This window comes from Nelumbo lutea, chromosome 6 (assembly GCF_056320005.1).
Source record: "Nelumbo lutea isolate HS-2025 chromosome 6, American lotus-T2T, whole genome shotgun sequence".
NCBI classification, from domain to species: Eukaryota; Viridiplantae; Streptophyta; class Magnoliopsida; order Proteales; family Nelumbonaceae; genus Nelumbo; species Nelumbo lutea.
In genome coordinates, this window is record NC_142689.1 from 11,585,224 (window position 1) to 11,604,945 (window position 19,722).

A 19,722-nucleotide genomic window follows, 5' to 3' on the forward strand; every position below is an offset into this window, starting at 1 on the left:
GTATTCACGATCGTTATCTGAACGAAGAACTTTGATTGGAACACCAAACTGTGTACGTATTTCAGCATGGAATTTTTGAAAAATGGAAAATAATTCATTCATTTTTTTCATTAAATAAATCCATGTCATCCTTGAACAATCATCAATAAAAGTGACAAAATACTTGTAACCATTATAAGACTCTATTTTAATCGGACCCTAAACATCTGAATGAACCAAAGCAAAAGGACTCAACATATGACTATCAACTCAAGGATTGAAGGGAGCCCAACAATGTTTCCCATACTGACACGACTCACACTATAAAGACAACAAATGACTCAAAGACGGAACCGGTATCTTGAGTGCCTTGAGAGATGGATGTCCCAGTCGATAATGCCACTGTAAAGGAGTGAGTGAAGTCTGAAGTGCAAATGACGATCCACCACTGTCAAGGTAATACAACCCACCAGCCTCATGCCCCCCACCAATCTTCTTCCCCGTCTTGAGATCCTGAAAAACACAAAAGGAAGGGATAAATGTAATAGAGCAATTAAGAGTCTTGGTTAATTTACTAACAGACATAAGATTGAATGGAAACGTAGGGACATATAGAACATATGATAAAGAAAGAGAAGCCGTGTCAACATTACCAACACCACAGATGGGAGAAGAGGAACCATTGGCAAGGGTAACATTTTGAGATGTGGAAGTTTCAAAGAGGGAAGATAACACACCTAGAGTCCCGGTCATGTGATCAGAGGCTCAAGAGTCAATAATCCAAGGAGAGGGTTTGGATGCCAGACAAGCTATACCTGAGTGGGCAAGGGTCGTTGTAGTATGCTGTGAAGTAGCCTGGAGGAACCTCTCATACTCATCACGCGGTACACTCACCATCTCCTTCTCGGAAACAGATGTAGATGTGGAAGGTGTTAGATCTGCCTGTTTGTTATCACTAACATCAACCCCACCAGCTACTACACCCATGTAGAAGGAGGGCCATGGAGATCATAACAGAAATTCACTGAATGTCCATCCCTGCCACAATGGGTACACTTCCTTGTAGAGTTACTTTTTCCTTTACCACAGCCTCCCCCTGAGTCATGACCACCACCACAGCCAAATACGGAACCACCACAACCTCCTTGAGAGGCATGTTCTCCCCCTCTAGTACCACGTCCACCTCCTCTGGCTATCACAAATGCTGATCTGTCAGACTGTGTGGGATTCTCTATAGGTCCCAAAGAAATCCTACGAATCTGTGCAAAAACTTCCTCAAGTGTAGGAAGAGTAGAGCCTCCCAATATTTGGGCCCTAACAGGTTCATATTCTGATTTCAACCCCACTAAGAACCTAGTGACATCTAGTTGTTCCCTCTGTTGTTGCTAAACCTTAACATCTGGAGTGGGGATGATAGACATTGAGTTCATTTATGAGGTTCTTCATACTGGCATAGTACTCTTCTAGGGCTTTATTCCCTTGCTGTGGATTGAAATACTCCTAATAGAACTGATATACCCTTGTAGTATTACCCTGCCCAGAATAAAGCTTCTTGGCATGTTCCCATATGTCCTTAGCTGTATCTAAGAACATAAAGTTGGCACTTATTTTGGGTTCTGTTGAGCAAGAGCAAGTGATAGACAAGAGGAGAGAAGAGAGAGAGAGAGGAGAGGAGAGCCGAGAGGACTGAAAGCCCCTATTGAACTTAGGGGGCGAAAGAATGATCTATTATTATTTATACTAGTACAGCCGAACAGTAATCAAAGAGGAAATTACATTAGTACCCTTATGGTACTAAACCTGAATACATAAACATAAACAACTGACAACACTCCCCCTCAAGTTGGAGCATAGATATCAATCATGCCCAACTTGTCACAAAGATCATGATGTCTGGAAAGGTTTAAACCCTTTGTAAAGATGTCTACAAGCTGGTTCTCAGAAGTGTCATAGGGGGTACACACTTCGCCTGTGATAATTTTCTCTCTGATAAAATGCTTGTCAACTTCGATGTGTTTTGTTCTATCATTTAGCACCGGAGTGGCAACAATGCTTATAGCTGCTTTGTTATCACAAAATAGAGTTATAGGTTTGGTCACTGGAAAACCCAACTCCCCCAACAAATTCTTTATCCACATGCCTTCAGCAACCCCGTGGGCCATAGCACGATATTCAGCTTCAGCACTAGATCTAGCTACCACATTTTGCTTTTTACTTCTCCATGTAACAAGGTTCCCTCCTATGAAGGTGCAGTAGCCACTAGTAGACTTTTTGTTACTTTGGGATCCAGCCCAATCTGCATATGTATAAACTTCAACTTTCAAATGTTCTTGCTTTTGAAACAACAAACCAGTACCCGGATACTTCTTCAAATATCGGAGGATTCTCTCTGCTACTTCAAAATGAGAAGACCTAGGAGCATGCATGAATTGACTGAGGACACCAACAGCATATGCAATGTCTGGGCGAGTCATTGAAAGGTATAACAATCTCCCTACAAGTCTCTGAAACTGTTTCACATCCTTGAGTGATTCACCACAGTTGTCACCTAATTTATGGTTGGGGTCGATGGGAGAGTCAACTGGCTTCACCCCCATCTTTCCAGTGTCCTGAAGTAAATGTAAGACGTATTTCCTTTGAGAAATGAAGATACCTTCTTTGATCGGGCAACTTCAATTCCAAGGAAGCATCTGGCAGGTCCTAGATCCTTCACTTCAAACTGAGTTGCAAAGAAAAGTTTCAATTTCTGAATTTCATCCTCCCAATCACCAGTAACAATTATGTCATCCACATAAACAATTAGAGCAGCAATTTTACCTTCTCCTTTTTTCACGAACAGTGTATGATCTGACTGACATTGCCTGTATCCTTTCTGCTGAACTGCCACATGGAATCTACTGAACCAAGCTCTTGGTGGTTGTTTCAGCCTGTATAAGGACTTCTTCAACTTGCACACTTTCTGTTCATTGCCTTGGGCTAGAAACCCAGGAGGTTGAATCATGTACACTTCCTCTTCAAGGTCACCATTCAAGAATGCATTCTTGATGTCCAGTTGGTGTAAAACCCAATCCAGATTGGCTGCAAGAGAGAAAAGGACTCTAATGGAATTCATCTTGGCAACGGGGGCAAAAGTTTCAGCATAATCAACTCCATACACTTGAGTAAATCCCTTTGCCACTAAGCGAGCTTTATACCTTTCCACTGTTCCATCCGCCTTATGTTTGACTGTGAACACCCATTTACATCCAACTGGAACCTTTCCCTTGGGAAGATCAACAAGTTCCCATGTGCCATTTTTGTGAAGGGCATTAACTTCTTCCCTCATGGCATTTGTCCATTCAGGAACTGAAAGAACTTCTTCCACATTCTTAGGGATAGGGACACTGTCAATAGATGTAAGGAAGGGACAGGATGAGGGTGAAATGTTCTCATAGGATACAAAGTTGGAAATGGGATGTTTTGTGGTGCACAATTTGACCCCCTTCCTGTGAGCAATAGGACGGTCAAGATCATTAGCAGTAGAGGAATCATTTTCAATAGGTTCAAGGACATCATTGGGAGCTAAAATACCTGAGTGAGTATGATCCTCCCTCGAGGAGTCTGGTGGCACAGGAGGTACAGCTTCCGGATTCTCTACAGCTCTTGGATTTGGCTGGCCTTTGCGACGGCGAGAAAAAACACGAAAATGTGGAGGGTCAGGGAGAGAGGGAAGCTGAACTAGTTTCTCCTCATGTCTACACTCCCCCTGAGGAGAAACATGATAGAAATGCTCATCTTCAAAGAAAGAAACATCCATGGAGACATAGAATTTACGAGAAATAGGATCAAAAACACGGTAGCCCTTTTAAGTGAAGGAGTAACCAAGAAATATGTAAGGTATAGCACGAGAGTCCAATTTCCCACGGGTGGGAGACAGATTTTGGACAAAACACCGACAACCAAAGACACGAGGAGGAATAGAAAGAAGGGGAGCCTTAGGAAAGAGAAGTTGATGTGGGGCTTTGTACTCTAACCGAGGAGAGGGCAAACGGTTTATAAGGTAAGTGGAACAAAGAACAGCTTCAAGCCAAAACCGTTTGGGAACATTCATATGAAGTAGTAAACCTCGAGCCACTTCAAGGAGATGTCGGTTCTTCCGCTCGGCCACACCATTTTGTTGTGGTGTGCGGGCACAAGAGCTACGGTGAAGGGAACCATGCGAAGCAAAAAATTCCGTGAGGTCACTATGAAAAAATTCTTTTGCATTATCTGATTGGAAAATTTGGATTTCAGTTTGAAATTGAGTGAAGACCATCCGCTGGAAATCTTGACTGATTTTTGGTACTTCTTCCCTTATTCGCATCGGATATACCCATGTAAATCTAGAATAATCATCAATGAGGGTAATGAAATACTTGTAGCCACTCTCAGATGGTAAAGTAACAGGGCCCCACACATTAGAATGAACAATGTGAAATGGAGATTCAGATTTACTATGTCTTTGAAGAAAATGAGTTCTACAATGTTTACTCAACTGACACGTTTGACAAGAAAAGTCAGAGATAGACATTGACTTAAACAGATATGGGAATACAACTTTCAAAGACTCAAAAGACAAATGACCAAGACGACAATGCCATAAATAGACTTTTTTCTTATAGGACTGACTCATAGACTCTGTAACATGAAGACCAGCCTTATTCTCCAGCATGTAAAGTCCATCAGCCATACGACCCCTACCAATCGTCCTCCCCGAGGCCAGATCCTGAATCACGCAATGAGAAGGGAAAAAAGTCACTGAGCAATTTAAGGAATTAGTAACACTACTAATAGAGAACAAATTAATGGGAAAGTTTGGAACATGAAGAACATCAGAGAGGGTAAGGCCAAGAGGAAGAGAGAGGGTTCCTTGACCAGCTATGGAAGAGTATGATCCATCGGCTAGTCTCACCTTGTCTCTTCCAGAAAGAGGGTGATAGGTTTGAAAGTAAGAGGACGTACCAGTCATATGTTTAGATGCTCCAGAATCAATGATCCATGGAGAGTCATGGGTGTGAGAAGCAACATGGAAACCAGTGGCAGGGTTACCTGACGTAGATGCAAATGAGGTTGAGGGAGGAGTATCCATCTGACGAATTGCTCTACCATAGAGCTCTAAATGGTCACGGAAGGAATTCATAATGTCCTCCCTCGGGTCAGGTCCAGTGAGATGTGTCTGAGTCACAGTAGAAATGGTAGGCTGATGCTCCCGAGTAGCCATGTTGGCCATGTGATGTTTCTTTGTATTTTGCTGCCCGTACTTCTTATTCACCTCTGAACTTTGCTTCTTAGTCAGATCTTGAGCCCATTTTGGTTTCCCATGAAGATCCCAACAGGCATCTTTGGTGTGTCGGGGTTTCTGGCAAGGAGTGCACCATAATTTTTCCTTATCTTCTGTTTTTTTTGGAGATCTCCTTTCCGGGAAGAAGATCCCCCACCAGTGGATACACCCCCTTTCATCAAATTTCTCCTTCTTTCTTCAGATTGTACAAGAGCATAGACTTCCTGAACAGAAGGGAGATCCTTAGAGCTGAGAATCTGAACTCTGATAGATTCATACATAGGATTCAGACCATGTAAGAATGCAAACACCATTTGCTGGGAGACGATCTGTTTGTACTTCTTAGCATCCTCATCACATTTTCAATCCACACTCTGGTAGTGATCCAACTCTTTCCAGGCAGATGTTAAGTCAGAGTAATAGACCGATAAACACCTCTCCCCCTGTCTACAAGTAGAAGATGTTGCCTGCAGTTGATAAATTTTGGCATAGTGTCTCAATTCTGAATATGTAGACTTTGCTTGTTCCCAGATTTCATTCGCAGTTTCAGCCCACAAGAAATTCTTCCTGATTTGAGGCTGCATGGAAACCAAGAGCCAGGACATAACAATACTGTTCTCTTGATTCCATCTATCATATTCAGCACTCCCGGAGGATGGTTCTTTTATCCTCCCATTAATGTAGCCTATCTTCCCTCTTGCAGTGATGTATAACTTGATCCCTCTTGACCATTCTAGGTAATTTAATCCATCAAGAGGAACAACAACCATAGGGAAGGATAGGTCACCACCCCCACTCATTCCATTCAGCATTGTGGAGATTCCAGATGTGGCTGAATCTTCACTATTCATGATTTCAAGTTTAAGAATACACGACACCCAAGGCGCACTGCCTCACAGAGCTGTTACAGAAAAGAGATCTTATGTCCTTCAGTCCACAAAAGAAGAAGCACTTGCTATTTCAGCATACAACTAGGTACTTCTGACCTGCTGTTTCACAGAGAGCCAAGAACAAGCACTGTTGCTGCAGCACTTGAACTAGTCTGTATGACCTACAATTTTTTGTAGGAATCCAATGAACAAACATACAAACACTACAATGCAGTACATAACCAGGTCTGTATTGTAGAGAACACTGATGTGGGCCCCACAGCTACGGTCCCACTGTGTTCGTAGGGTAGAAGATGTTCTAGTCTGCCTAGGGTTAGCTATTGGTCATTTAGTTGTTTCAGTTGTTATTTATTTCAGTCTTTGTTTTACTCTATTTGTTATGTAAAGACTAAGGGCAGATATGTCCTTTCCATGTAATGAGCATAACCTATAAATATTAATTAAAGTGGCGGCGGCAGAACATTAAGCTTCTACTCCTCCTTTCAACCCTTGTGTTCTACTGCTTCTCCTCCCTCTTTCTCTTCTCTCCTCTTTCTTCCTTCTTATCTTCGATCCTGAGATTCATTAGGGTTCAAGACTGATAACAGTCCTGAACTTCTAGTTGTATGACCTACGGTTTTACAGTTTTCATACAACTCCTTAGTAGAAGAGAAACACGAGGTGATAGTTCACCATACACCTAATCGGCTGACACCAACTTCAGGGTAGCCGAACAGTCACTAAGATCAATAATGTAGCCGAACAACAAGAACAATCAAGGAAAAAACCTCAGTCCATCAACAATGTAGCCGAATAGTAGTGACACACCAGAGGAGAACACCACATTCGAATTTTAGGGCATCAACAGTCCATCGAAGGGTGCAAGAAGAAAGAACAACAAAAAACAGTTTCAGTTGAATACCAGGGCACCCGAACAGCAGATGGACAGTACCTTCTTGAACTCCAGCCTCTCTGCAAACCAGAACCTCCTCTTCGTACAACAGGTGACAGCCTCTCTACAGCCGAGCAATCAAGGAAAACAGCATATGGGCTGGAACACGAAAAGACTTTGTACCAAAACTCTTTTCTGCGCTAGGAAGCAGAACAGTCAGGCCGGCACCTTCTTCCTTCTTGAAGTCGAGCATCAGGGATACAGCTTCTAGGAGATGAAGAGGCAATCTACTCGGCATTGGAGAATGACCTCAACTAATTTGTTTTCAGGCCTAGACGAACTTGCTCTGATACCATGTTGAGCAAGAGCAAGTGATAGACAAGAGGAGAGAAGAGAGGGAGAGAGGAGAGGAGAGCCGAGAGGACTGAAAGCCCCTATTGAACTTAGGGGGCGAAAGAATGATCTATTATTATTTATACTAGTACAGCCGAACAGTAATCAAAGAGGAAATTACATCAGTACCCTTATGGTACTAAACCTGAATACATAAACATAAACAACTGACAACAGGTTCCATACTATTCCATAACCATGTCATGATTTGGGCGTCTTCCTGTTCCCAGTCATCAAACCCTGAAGAGTCAGCTGGTGGTTTATCTTCCTTCACATGCTTCACTTTCCTCTTTGCCTTGAGAAAAACTTCCACTGACTTGGCCCATGGTCCACAGTTCTCACCATTACGTTTAATTGAAGTCATCTGCACACCCAGATAATCAGAGGGAATCACCACACTAGGTTTCTGATCACTACAACCATCTCCAGTTGCTGCCATGATGCTCTTCCAATGCTATCTCTAATCTGAATTCCCAGTCGCCAACTAAGTACTGCTGTCAGGAGTTTGATGTTCCAGACACTACAGCAGTCCCCAAACACAGATGATAGGCTCACAACCAGTCACAATCAATCACCACTATTCTCAATCAATCAGTCCCCAAACACATAGATGTCCCAGACACCACAGCCGTCCCCAAACATAGTTGATAGGTACACAAACTTTTGTTCTTGTTCACACCACTACCGATTTCAGAAAACCATGAAACACACTGACATTAATTCAGCAACTCACTGACCACATACAAGCCCTCTTGAAGCTGCTCAATAGAGATTGAGCATCACAAGCACCACCACACAACCATAGCCGTCACACATGGTACAAATCTGTCTGACCTTTTCAGAGGGCACTACAAGTCCAAAGAAAACATCAACTACTGCCATTGCAGTAACCTGTCATTCAATTCAGGTCACTTGTGACCAACAAAGGCTTCAAAACAACTACAGACCCACATAAAAGGGTCAAACATACCCTTACACCATTCGGCCACTGTAAACACAGCCTGTTCTTGGACCTTTTTCCAAGAAAAAGGCTCCAAACAACCTAGTTCTCTAGGTTCTGATAAGTCCAAGCAAATTTTGAAGGCTTTCAACCCAGAAATACCAACAGCACAAAAAAAAAAAGGTAACCAAGAGCTTCAGTCGACCATCCACTTCTGAAGTTGTTTTTTTTTTCTTGAAAAACAGTCAAGTTCTGCGCAGAGGAAGAAGAGGACTGAAGTGTTCTCAGGCCTAGGTCGAATCTGTGTTCTCCATTTTCAGCCCAGAAAGAAGAAAGAAAAAAAAATGAGGTCATGAACAGAGAGGAGCAGGGGAGGAGATTTAGAGAGCAACGTCCTGCTCTGATACCATGTTTGTCCTGTAGCTACAGTAGTTCGAACCAGGAGAAGAGCAGAAGAAGAAGAGAACAGTTGAACATGATAGCCTAAACCCTATTAGTCGACCCTAATATGGATTAGCCTCTAATTAGTAGTACAAAGGCTAAACTGCCCCCACTTAAGTATGGGACAGGAAGTCTCTATTAAAACTGCCACATAAGCACATAACTTAACAGAAATAAAATGACTAATCTACCCTTATTCGGCTAGCTCTAACAAAATCGAACTCAAACCCGAGTTTAGTAGTATTTTAGTTGAATCGAGCCAAGACATGCAAAAGTTTGACTCAGCTCGGCTTGACTGCATCCCAAACCACCAGCATAAAATTCAGAAAACCCAAACCATGATAGAACCACAAAAGCCATCCACCTCATCACAAAACACCTTAACCACCACGACCACCAAGCAGTGGCTTTTGTACAAGCCACCTTAACCAAAAACCAACCAAATGAAACAGAAGCCTGTCAAACCATTGAGAATCCTGAGAAGAAAACTAAGAGTAGAGCCACCCATACCACAACAGCAACTAGCAGCCAAGAAGCACCTCATTTCCTTCTACCCCTATGACATATTCCCCAACCCTCTCAGTTTTCTTTGCCCTCTCCCTCTGGAAGCATGCCATATTAATAATTTGTTGGACACCCCTGAACATACTTTCCAAATCAAAACAGAAGAGAAGAAATTTTGCTCACAAAAACATTAACATGTTGATGCTTCCTTTTTCATGCATGTAGAATTTTTTTCTCTATTTTTTGGATAGACCACTAGAAAACAGAATTAAGGAGAAATTTACTGGAGTAGAGTCTTTACATTATACCGCCTTCCAACCTAATTAAATTAGAATCGTAATGCTAGTGATATTCACACATCCTAATAAAGGGCTAGGAGTGTATCAAATATTTGCTTGTTTTGCTCCTACCAAGACCCCAATAAATCACAAAAGGAAAAAGTTCCCACAACATCTGTCCTCTAGCATCAAAACCATCATGAGGCCAAGAGAGAGGATCTCTTCCAAAGATGGGGGGGGGGGGGGGGGGGTCCGAGTCGAGCCAAACCATCAAGTCAAAACCTTGCTAAGAAAGGATAGTCAAAAAAAGGAGCACAGAATCTCCATAAGCTTCATTTTTTCGTAAATGCAAAAATAGAGTTTGTAATATGACATCTAACATATCAAAATATAATGTGCCAAAAAATATTATCTATAAGAATATCCCGTATCTATACCCCTACGTGGGCATGCCACCAAACCGCCAACTTGTACTCATAGATTAATAGTCCACTTGTAATTGAAGGAAACACTCTTTATCTTGTAAAAACATTAGAAAAATTGCCAATTTATTATTAATGACATTGACAGTGAAAGTCCATCCTAACAAATAAGTAATATTTGAAAGTCCCATTCTCCCATAAGTAACCACTCTAATATTTGGCTGGTATATGCTTTAATAGAGAACATAAACACAGTACAATAGATGGAAATTAAAAGATTCTAGCTGGAAAGAGATCTGTATGGATATCAGTTAGCTCTTGACACAAGCTAACATTATAGGAAGAATCAGAGGCAAGAACTTGTTAAGACCATCCACACTACCCATGGAGTCAAAACTTTATTACTAACAATACAAAGAGAAGATGGATAGACAGAAACAAAATAAGTGATGATAATAACTGTTTTTATATCCCAGAATCATAAAGAATAGTATATCAATTTATGTCTCCCAATAGTGTGAATTCATAATACAAAAGAAATCTTATAGCTTAGCTTGCCATAAGAGTACACATTGACATAGAAAATCTATCACCTGTGAACAATATCCATAAGCACAAGCAGTCCTAGCTCATGAGCTCTGTCTATCAAAGACTTAAGATCATCTGGAGTTCCACAACGGCTGCTAGGTGCAAAAAAATTGGTGACATGGTACCTGCAACACATTTAAAAAAAATGCAACTGTGATTGACTAACAACAGGACCAAGCAAACATTTATCAAAAAAAAAAAACAACAGGCCCAAGCAAAATGGATCAAGTAGAAAGAGATTGGACACAAAGTGAACAAAACCAAAAGAATAAACAATAAAAGGAACAATGCAAGATGGCAAAAAGGAAGCAATGATATAAAGATGGCTCAAATGTTAAATGCTCCACTAACATTATTTTATCTTTCACAAAAATGTTAAAGAAATACCCGAAACTAGCATAATATGAATGTTCTTGAATGGCCATTATCTGAACAGCATTATATCCAAGCTTTTTAATGCGAGGGAGCACTTCATCTCTAAAGTTGGCATATGTGTTGATAACTGGCTCCTGCAACACAAAGTTAACTTGAAAATGGGGCTCCTAGTGTACAAGTGGTAAACTCTATTGTATTAAGTACATATATGGTATATATGCATTAACAATGGGTCAACATTGCTTTTAAATATATTCAAGTTTTTAGCATATAAGAGTTAATAGCTCATAAATTTCAAAGAGGAGAAATGCACACCGTACTACTCATTCCCACATGTGACTCATATATTCGCAGTGATCTAGGTCTTTTAGGCTGAGGATGTTGAAATACATGCTTTTCCTGTAACAACATTTACAATAGAAAAATGAGGGGGAAAATAACAAAAGAAAAACAAGCATCAAATAAAGGCGGTTCATTTAGGGTAAACTAGAATAGAATCACAAGAGCTTCACTCTTTTTCTGGTAAGTCAGCTAGAGGCTATCTTACCTCTTCTGGAGGATCATAATATATGCCATTGTATGGAATTTCACCAGGAGCTTGTACAGAGAACTTGATCCAAGCAGGAATTGAATCTTTGACACCAGATGGAGTGTCCATACGGATCTGTGATTAATGATTACATGGTTAAGATAAGGTCTAATATTGGCAGCACAAGTCAACAGTTATCAGTGTTTCAGGTTCACTATTTGTATGTATGCATCAATGGTGTAAATATATATGTAAAATTAATAAAAGTTAAACACAACAAATTAAGAAACCAGGAGTTCAAAAATATCTTAAACATAGAACAAAGAAGTAGAAAAGTCAAATGGCTTTACCATGGCTTTCTCTAGATTGTTGGGAAGTGTTAAAGGTTGACCTGTGTGAGGATTTCCATCAATTTGCAGATAATCACTTTATAAGCCAGGGGCTTAATGCCACCTTTCTAGCCTTGATACCCAAAAAGCCAGACGTTACACACCCCAAGGATTTTAGGCCCATCAGTTTAGTGACTAGCATATATAAAATTTTGGTGAAAGTGTTGTCTTTGAGGTTAAAGGCTATTCTCCTACCTCTTATAAGTCAGCCTCAAGGGGTCTTCAACAGATTGTTGACCAAATTCTAGTAGCCAATGAGTACGTGGAGAAAATGAAGAGGACCAGAAGCAAAGGATTTGTGTGTAAGTTGGACACGGAGAAACCTTATGACTTGGTGGACCAAAGTTTTCTATTAGAGGTGATGAAGAATTGTGGTTTTGGGGAGAGATGGTGCAATTGGGTTAATAGTTGTTTACAATCTTGTCATTACTCTATTCTGATAAATAGGGTGGTTAAAGATTTCTTCCCAACTTCAAGAGGTTTAAGGCCATGTTTGGGAGTGCTTATTCGAATACACACTTATTTGCATTTGGCACCCAACTTTCTCAAGTGCTTATTTTAAAAAACAAGCAATTATTTCATATTGGGTGTTTGGTAGTCAATTAGTCTTTTTCTCCAATAAGCACTTAAATATGCATTTGTGACTATTTTGTCCTTCATTTTCTTTCAAATTTTCAAAATATACCCTTATGAAAGTACATTTATTAAATTACTTTCATAAAAACACTTTTATAAAAGTGCTTTTATGAAAGAACATTTCATTGGGGAAGGGGGGGGGGTAGAATTACCCTAATAAAACAAACCTTATCAAACTTACCTCTCTACTATCTCTTGGTCTTCAAAATACTGTAGAGAGAGGCTAGGGAGTTAGAGAAAATTATGAGGGATTTCCTTTGAGAACCGGGAGAAAGGAAGAAAGAGCATCTAGTTAATTGGGGGATCGTATTCGTATGCAGAAGTAAGAAAGAGGGGGGCTTAGCCATAGGCAATGTGGTTAAGAAGAACTTGGCACCTTTGGAAAAATTGTTGTGGAGGTGGCTGTTAGAGTGGAAGAGACCTTGGCATTAGGTAATTGCTAGCATTCATGGTAAGTTGAAAAACGGTTGGGATGCAGGTGTATCCCACAGGGCTACGTTGGCATCACCTTGGAAGGCAATTCACATCATTCTTCCTATCTTCCTTTTGTAAGGTATGATGTGTGCATAGGGATTCTGTTTGGTTTCGGGAAGATGACACTTGGATTGGAAATTGTCCTCTAAAAGACTTGTTCCCTTCTTTGTTTGCCATCTCTTTGTTCAAAAAGACTCTAGTGTCTACTTTCATTGCCCACTCTTCACTTCCCTTGAGCCTTAATTGAAACTTTTGTTTTCGTAGAGGGTTGAGAGATAGTAAATCTGAGAATGTGGTTACTCTATTACACATTCTTGATACTATTTGACTAGACCCTTCTAATTTTGATAGTCATTCCATTCTTTGTGCTCTTCACCCTCTCCCCAAGTTTTTCATTCTATTGAGATTTGGTGTAAACTGTTACCCCAAAACTAGATGCCTTTTGCTGGGATGTTTGTCTCAAGAAGATTAACACTTTGGATAATCTACAAAAAAGAAGACCATCTCTTTGCTTATCCCCTAGTAGGTCTGTTCTTTGCAAATCCAATGGTGAGAGTTGTCACCATGGCTTTTAAAACTGACCAGGAGACCGAACCAGTCAGGGGTTCGGTTATCGGGTCGAATGGTCCGACCATTCGAACCAAGCGATCGACCCATTATAACAAAAATATTAAAAAATTAAAAACAGTCAAAACCGTTTTAAGGGTTTGAACGGTTAACCGCCCAAGTCAGCGGTTTGCTGACCAAAATCAACGATTTTTTAAGAAATCCCGGTTTTGGGGAAAATCAAAACCAATCACCTAACCGGTTCCTGGTTTTTCCAATCCGACAACCCGATCCGGTCCGGTTTTGAAAACCATGGTTGTCACCACTTGTTTATATCTTGTTCCTTTTATAGAAAACATTTGGGTATGGTTGTTCACTTTATTTGGGTGCAAGTGGAATCTTCCGGTTTTTCCAGTCCGACCATCCGGTCCGATCCGGTTTTGAAAACCATGGTTGTCACCACTTATTTATATCTTGTTCCTTTTATAGAAAACATATGGGTATGGTTGTTCACTTTATTTGGGTGCAAGTGGAATCTTCCAGTAGAGGTTAATGGTCTCTTTGATCCATCTTCCTGTGGTATTCCTCACAAAAGGGGTAAGATAATGTGGATACCATGTGAATTACTCTAGAGCTCTGATAGCATGTGAATTATTCGATTAACCCTAGATCAGTTCTAGGTCTGAAGTAAGAAGAAAAGAAGAAGAAGAAGAAGAAGAAGAAGAAGAAGAAGAAGAAGAAGAAGAGAAGAGAAGGAGAAAGGGTTCCTTCTGAGAAGAAGAAAAGTCACACACTCTCAGCCGACCGACTTTACAAATATACTCTTTGCATTAGATTACAAAAGACAAATTTGTCCCTCATTAAGTATGGGACAAACAACTTAAACCCAAACAAAATAGACCACTCAACCTTAACTAGATAGACAAAAGACTTAACTACCCGTGTACTGTCAATTCTAACAATAATTAGCAATACTAGGGGTGTACAACAGTCGGTTCTGTTCGGTTCAAACCAAGGACCTAACCGACTATTCAGTTTTACCATTTCCTCTAACCAAACCGAACCAATTTATATTTTAGAACCAAACCAACCCTAACCAAATTTGGTTTGGTTTGGTTCAGTTTTCTGATCAGTTGGACCTTGGTTCCACATGAATGACAAGCATTTAATAAGTGTTATTAATGAAAAGTTAAAATGGCCCCAAAACCCAATGGTTTTAATTAATTAGCTATTATTAATTAAAAGCTAAAATAGGCCCAAAGCCCTATGCCAATGGGGAATTGGTGAATTGGCCATTTTCAAAAATAATTAATGATTAATGAACAATTAATGACTAATAAACAATTAATAATGAGTCTAGGTTTTAATTAACTATTGATAATTGTTCATTGGGAAATATAATAATTAATTAGCATAAAGTATTAAATAAAACATTAATGTTTAATATACTTAACTAAATAACAGCATTAATTTGGTTTGGTTGAAAATTTCAATCAAACCAAACTGAAACCGAAAACCGATTTTTTTTAAATAAAAACCGAACCGAACCGATAGCCGAATTAGCTTATCCGGTTCGGTTTAGTTTGGTTTTCGTTTTATCAACCCAATTTGAACACCCCTAAACAATACTTGGTTATTTAGTTGGTTACTAATAAAATAAAGCAATTTACACTCAAAATCTCTTATAACATCTCTCTCAACCCAAAAATATCTCTTTGATTCCCTCTCACTTAATATAATAATCCTGATGTGCCAATCTGTCTTAATGTACCACATGTGAAAATATCATCTCCATTCATATGTTCACCCGTGACATGTGATAGTGGGACCCACCAATCTATATACCAAAAATGATAGCTATGGTTTTTCATTTAAATAAAAAAATAAAAAGTAAATAAAACAGAAAATATCAATAAGATAAAAATTGATCAAAATTATCATACTCTTTTTATCCAATCTCACTTTAAAGCCATTAAGCTCCAATGGAGTTGTTATGTATTTGTTTATGACAAAACAGTTGATTTGAAAACATTTATAAATTACTTTACAATAAAAATGGACAAGAATATATGTAAATTAAGTAAAAATATTATTTTATTAAGGTAGAAAAGGTTATAAACATAAATGAAGTACGAAAAAATTCAAAAACAAAGGATTCAATTGGATTCATGTTAAAACAAATATATATGTAATAAATTAATAAATAAGTAAATATATAAACTGACTCACTTATATATATATATATATATATATATATATATATATAATGCATAAAAAATTACAAATAAAGAAATAGAATGTATGAACAAGTTAAGCAGAATGATTATTAAACTAAGCTAGAGAATGTTATAGACATAAAAAAAAAAAAAAAAAATCAGAAATACAGGATTCATACCAAAAAGAACATCTATGTGATAAAAACAAAATATATAAACTAGCTATTAAAGAAATAAATCGGATTCCAACATAATAAATATATATTGTATATACCTAAAGTTAAAAAGTTACATACATATATACATATAATATGCATGTACATATGCATATACTTACATATAAAATAATATATGTAATATATATTTTAAGGCTCAGCCTTGCCTCTCCAATTCTCAACCACCTCACCGCCTCCTTTAGCCTTTTAAAACTGAGAGTTGAAGTAGTGAGAGGTTATTTGAGGGCCCATAATTTAACAATGGATATGGAACTGAACAGACCAGTTTTAAAAAGATTCATGTGGTCAACCTCATAGTTGGGACAAGCCTTTGTTGTGTTGAGTTGCATTCAATTGAACATATATGAGAGATTTCATGTAAAGATTGGTTAAACAGCATATGCTTTTTCCAACACATAAAAGGCAGCTGGGTTGGTTGGACTTAGTGAAACCCTGTGGGCCCATACTAAAAATGCCTAATTCTTTCAGGACCTATTCCACACCACATTTTTCTCCTTTTCATATGTTTCTCCTTCCATTCCCACATTATTTGGCATTGAGAAGGCTTAACTAGGTCGCCTCAGTATTAGACCTCCAAGGACCAGGTCATTGCTAAATGCATCAAATATAGTATTAAACCTTGTCCCATCAGTCCTGTTTTCACCATCCATTCAGTTCAGTGCTACATCCATTGTTAAATTATGGGCACTTAAATCATTTATTATAATTTCCACCCAAGTCCTTTTCAGTCTGCCTCTAGCTCTTCTAGCCCCTTCAACTTCTAACAGATTACTTTTTTCTAGCAGGTGCTGTAGATGGTCTTCTATGCACGTGAACAAACCATCTCAACCTACTGTATTAAATATGGTATGTGCTAACAAAACATACACCATGATAGAGATGAAAAAAGCTCCAACTTCAAGCAGAAATGAAGAATACACAAGGAGGAAACACATTCCATAACTCACTAAATGTCATAAATACGAATTTGCTAGACAAAATGAAATTTATAGATCAATAAAAAAACAAACAAAATGCCATTAATAAAAATCAAATGCACAAATGAAATCAGATTTGTGAGGTACAAACCAATTTGCTATAGACAATGAAAAACAAAAGGCATCTACTAATTGACAGGAAAGGAAAAAACTACATTGCTCGTCAAGGTAAAGTTACCTTAACTCGGGAGCCATGAGGAATTGGTGGTGAGCCATCTGCATTGTTTGGCAAAAAGACCTCCCAAACACCAAACTCATTCTGTGAACCAATATTGAAAGATTGATTTACATAATTGAAACAAATAATCCTAGCGCAAGAATAAAATAAAAATAAGAAAACTTCATCTGGTAAATACTAAGGTTTCTTTAACCAAATTTGAAGAAATACACCAGCAAAATTTCCATCTTATAAACTAATACTTGATAACAAACTAAAATAGACAATGAAATATTTGGAATCAAATTCCCAAAAAAATCCTTGCACAAAAGGGTAATAGTTGGTTTACATAAGATAAAATGGAAGAAGGTTTGAAGGAAAAAGAAATGTAGAAGAAAAAAGAAGAGAAAGAGACAAGGAAAAGAGAAGCTTACACTTCATTAATTATATATCAATGAGGAAATTTACATAAACCCCTTGGGTTACTGTATCCTTAACACTCCTCAAGCTGAGCATAGATATTCATCATGCCCAACTTATTAACACTGACCAATAATTTAAGTTTAACTACAACTTTTGTAAATGCATCAGCTATTTGATTTTATGACTTTACAAACAACTTTTCTAGTAGCCACCTACACTTTGATGAAGTGAAGATCAACTCCAATGTGTTCAATCCTATCATGCTGAACTGGATTGTGAGCAATGCTATTTTTTTCTATTGCTAACTTGAATGGTATTAATGCTAATTGCAACTTGGTTATTTAATGGGATCATCAAACACAATTCCGAGCTCCCTTAAGAGATTCTTCAACCGAAGCAGCTTTGAAACTCCACAAGCTATTGCCTAGTTCTTTATTTAAGAATTTGACGTGGCAAGTGGCAACAATGGATTCTTTCTTGCTTCCCCAAGAAATTAGACTACCACCTATTGAACCCAAAGGTGGATCACTCATCATCAATGAAGCCTGCCCAATATGCATTGAAGGTTTCAACTTGGAGGCAGCTATATAAGTCTCATATCATGTTTGTAGAAGCATCTTTTTATTGTTTTGAAGCCCTAAAGACTTATACCATCCACTAAAGTGGTGATTTCATCCCTAAAAGTGGGGTGTTCTTTGTTCCAGATTCAACTATACTGTTTCACCTGAAGATTTTAACATTTTTTGTTGCTGTTTTCTACTGGTTTTATATATTTGCTACATCAAATTTGGTATCATAGCTTAAGAAACCAGATCAAAACCATGGCAGATCGTGATAGGGGACATGGAGGTAGAGGAAACCAGGTTCAACAAGGGGAAATGTTGGAGATGAAACGTATGATTGAAGACTTGTCACGGACAGTGCAAGCCTTGCAAAGACAGGAGAAGAATGGACATGAACTGTAATGTGCTTTTCTATCCTTCTTACTGTATATTTCAGGACCAGGATTCGGGGAAAAGGATTGGACTTGCTAAGGAGAAGAATGGACTCTACTATCTTGAAGAATCATGCAAATCAAATATTGTCCAGGATAAGTTATCTCTGTCATTCCTTTCATCATCCAACAAAGACACCATTTGGCTTCATCCCTTTAGACTAGGACATCCATCTTTTGGAATTCTGAAAACTATGTTTCCCTCCTTGTTTAAAGGATTGAGTGTTGAATATTTTCATTGTGATGTGTGTGAATTTACAAAACACAAGTGTGTGCCCTTTCCAATCAGTAACAAGAGAAGTGCAGTCCCATTCTTTTTGATCCATAGTGATATATGGGGACCCTCCACAGTTCCAAATGTGTCTGGCTCACGATGGTTCGTCTCTTTTATTGATGATTGCACTAGGGTCTCTTGGATCTTTCTTCTTAAATCTAAATCAGATGTAAGTAGTGTACTCCCAAATTTCCATAACATGACCCAAAATCAGTATGGGGTCAGAATCAAAAGATTTAGATCGGATAATGCACGGGATTATTTCAACCAAACTTTATCCCCATATTTTCAAAAAGAAGGGATTATCCATGAATCCTCCTGCATTAATACTCCACAACAAAACGGAGTAGCAGAAAGGAAGAATGGTCATCTACTAGCTGCAACCCGAGCCTTACTTTTCCACCAGCATGTTCCAAAAACCTATTGGGGGGAAGCTGTGCTTACAGCTGCATACATTATAAATCGATTACCTTCAAGTGTGTTGGGATTTAAAACACCAATAGAAACAATTTTCAATTTTAACCCGATCTATGTACAACAAATCATCTCACCCCAAGAATCTTTGGATGCACTGCTTTTGTCCATGTTCATACCCATAATAGAGGGAAGTTAGATCCAAGAGCCATCAAGTGTATTTTTGTGGGTTATTCGTCCACCCAAAAGGGTTATAAGTGTTACCACCCACCTACTAAAAAATTCTTTGTCTCTATTGATGTCACTTTTGAAGAAAAAACACCATATTTCACTCAAACTTATCTTTAGGGGGAGTCTTTGTCATTCATTAAAGATAAGGACAGAGAATTGTCCCCGCTTGGTCTACCTACAGTTTCTCAACACCCAAACTCAGCATCTATACCAGTTCAATCCGTATCTGCACCTACCGAACCAACT

General features: G+C 38.7%; 1 protein-coding gene across 2 annotated transcripts in view; it reads right to left on the reverse strand.

The window, feature by feature from the left end:
* The window catches only part of LOC148847333 (1,4-alpha-glucan-branching enzyme 1, chloroplastic/amyloplastic-like), a 104,952-nt gene that overhangs the window by 37,832 nt on the left and 47,398 nt on the right, over positions 1-19,722 (reverse strand). For both annotated transcript variants that reach the window (XM_088952042.1, XM_088952041.1), the window contains exons 7-11: positions 17,162-17,242; positions 11,528-11,644; positions 11,296-11,379; positions 10,993-11,114; positions 10,611-10,730 (exon numbers count right to left, since the gene is read on the reverse strand). In XM_088952042.1, the coding sequence (XP_088808168.1) occupies positions 10,611-10,730; positions 10,993-11,114; positions 11,296-11,379; positions 11,528-11,644; positions 17,162-17,242 (524 nt within the window). The remainder of the gene's footprint in view (positions 1-10,610; positions 10,731-10,992; positions 11,115-11,295; positions 11,380-11,527; positions 11,645-17,161; positions 17,243-19,722) is intronic.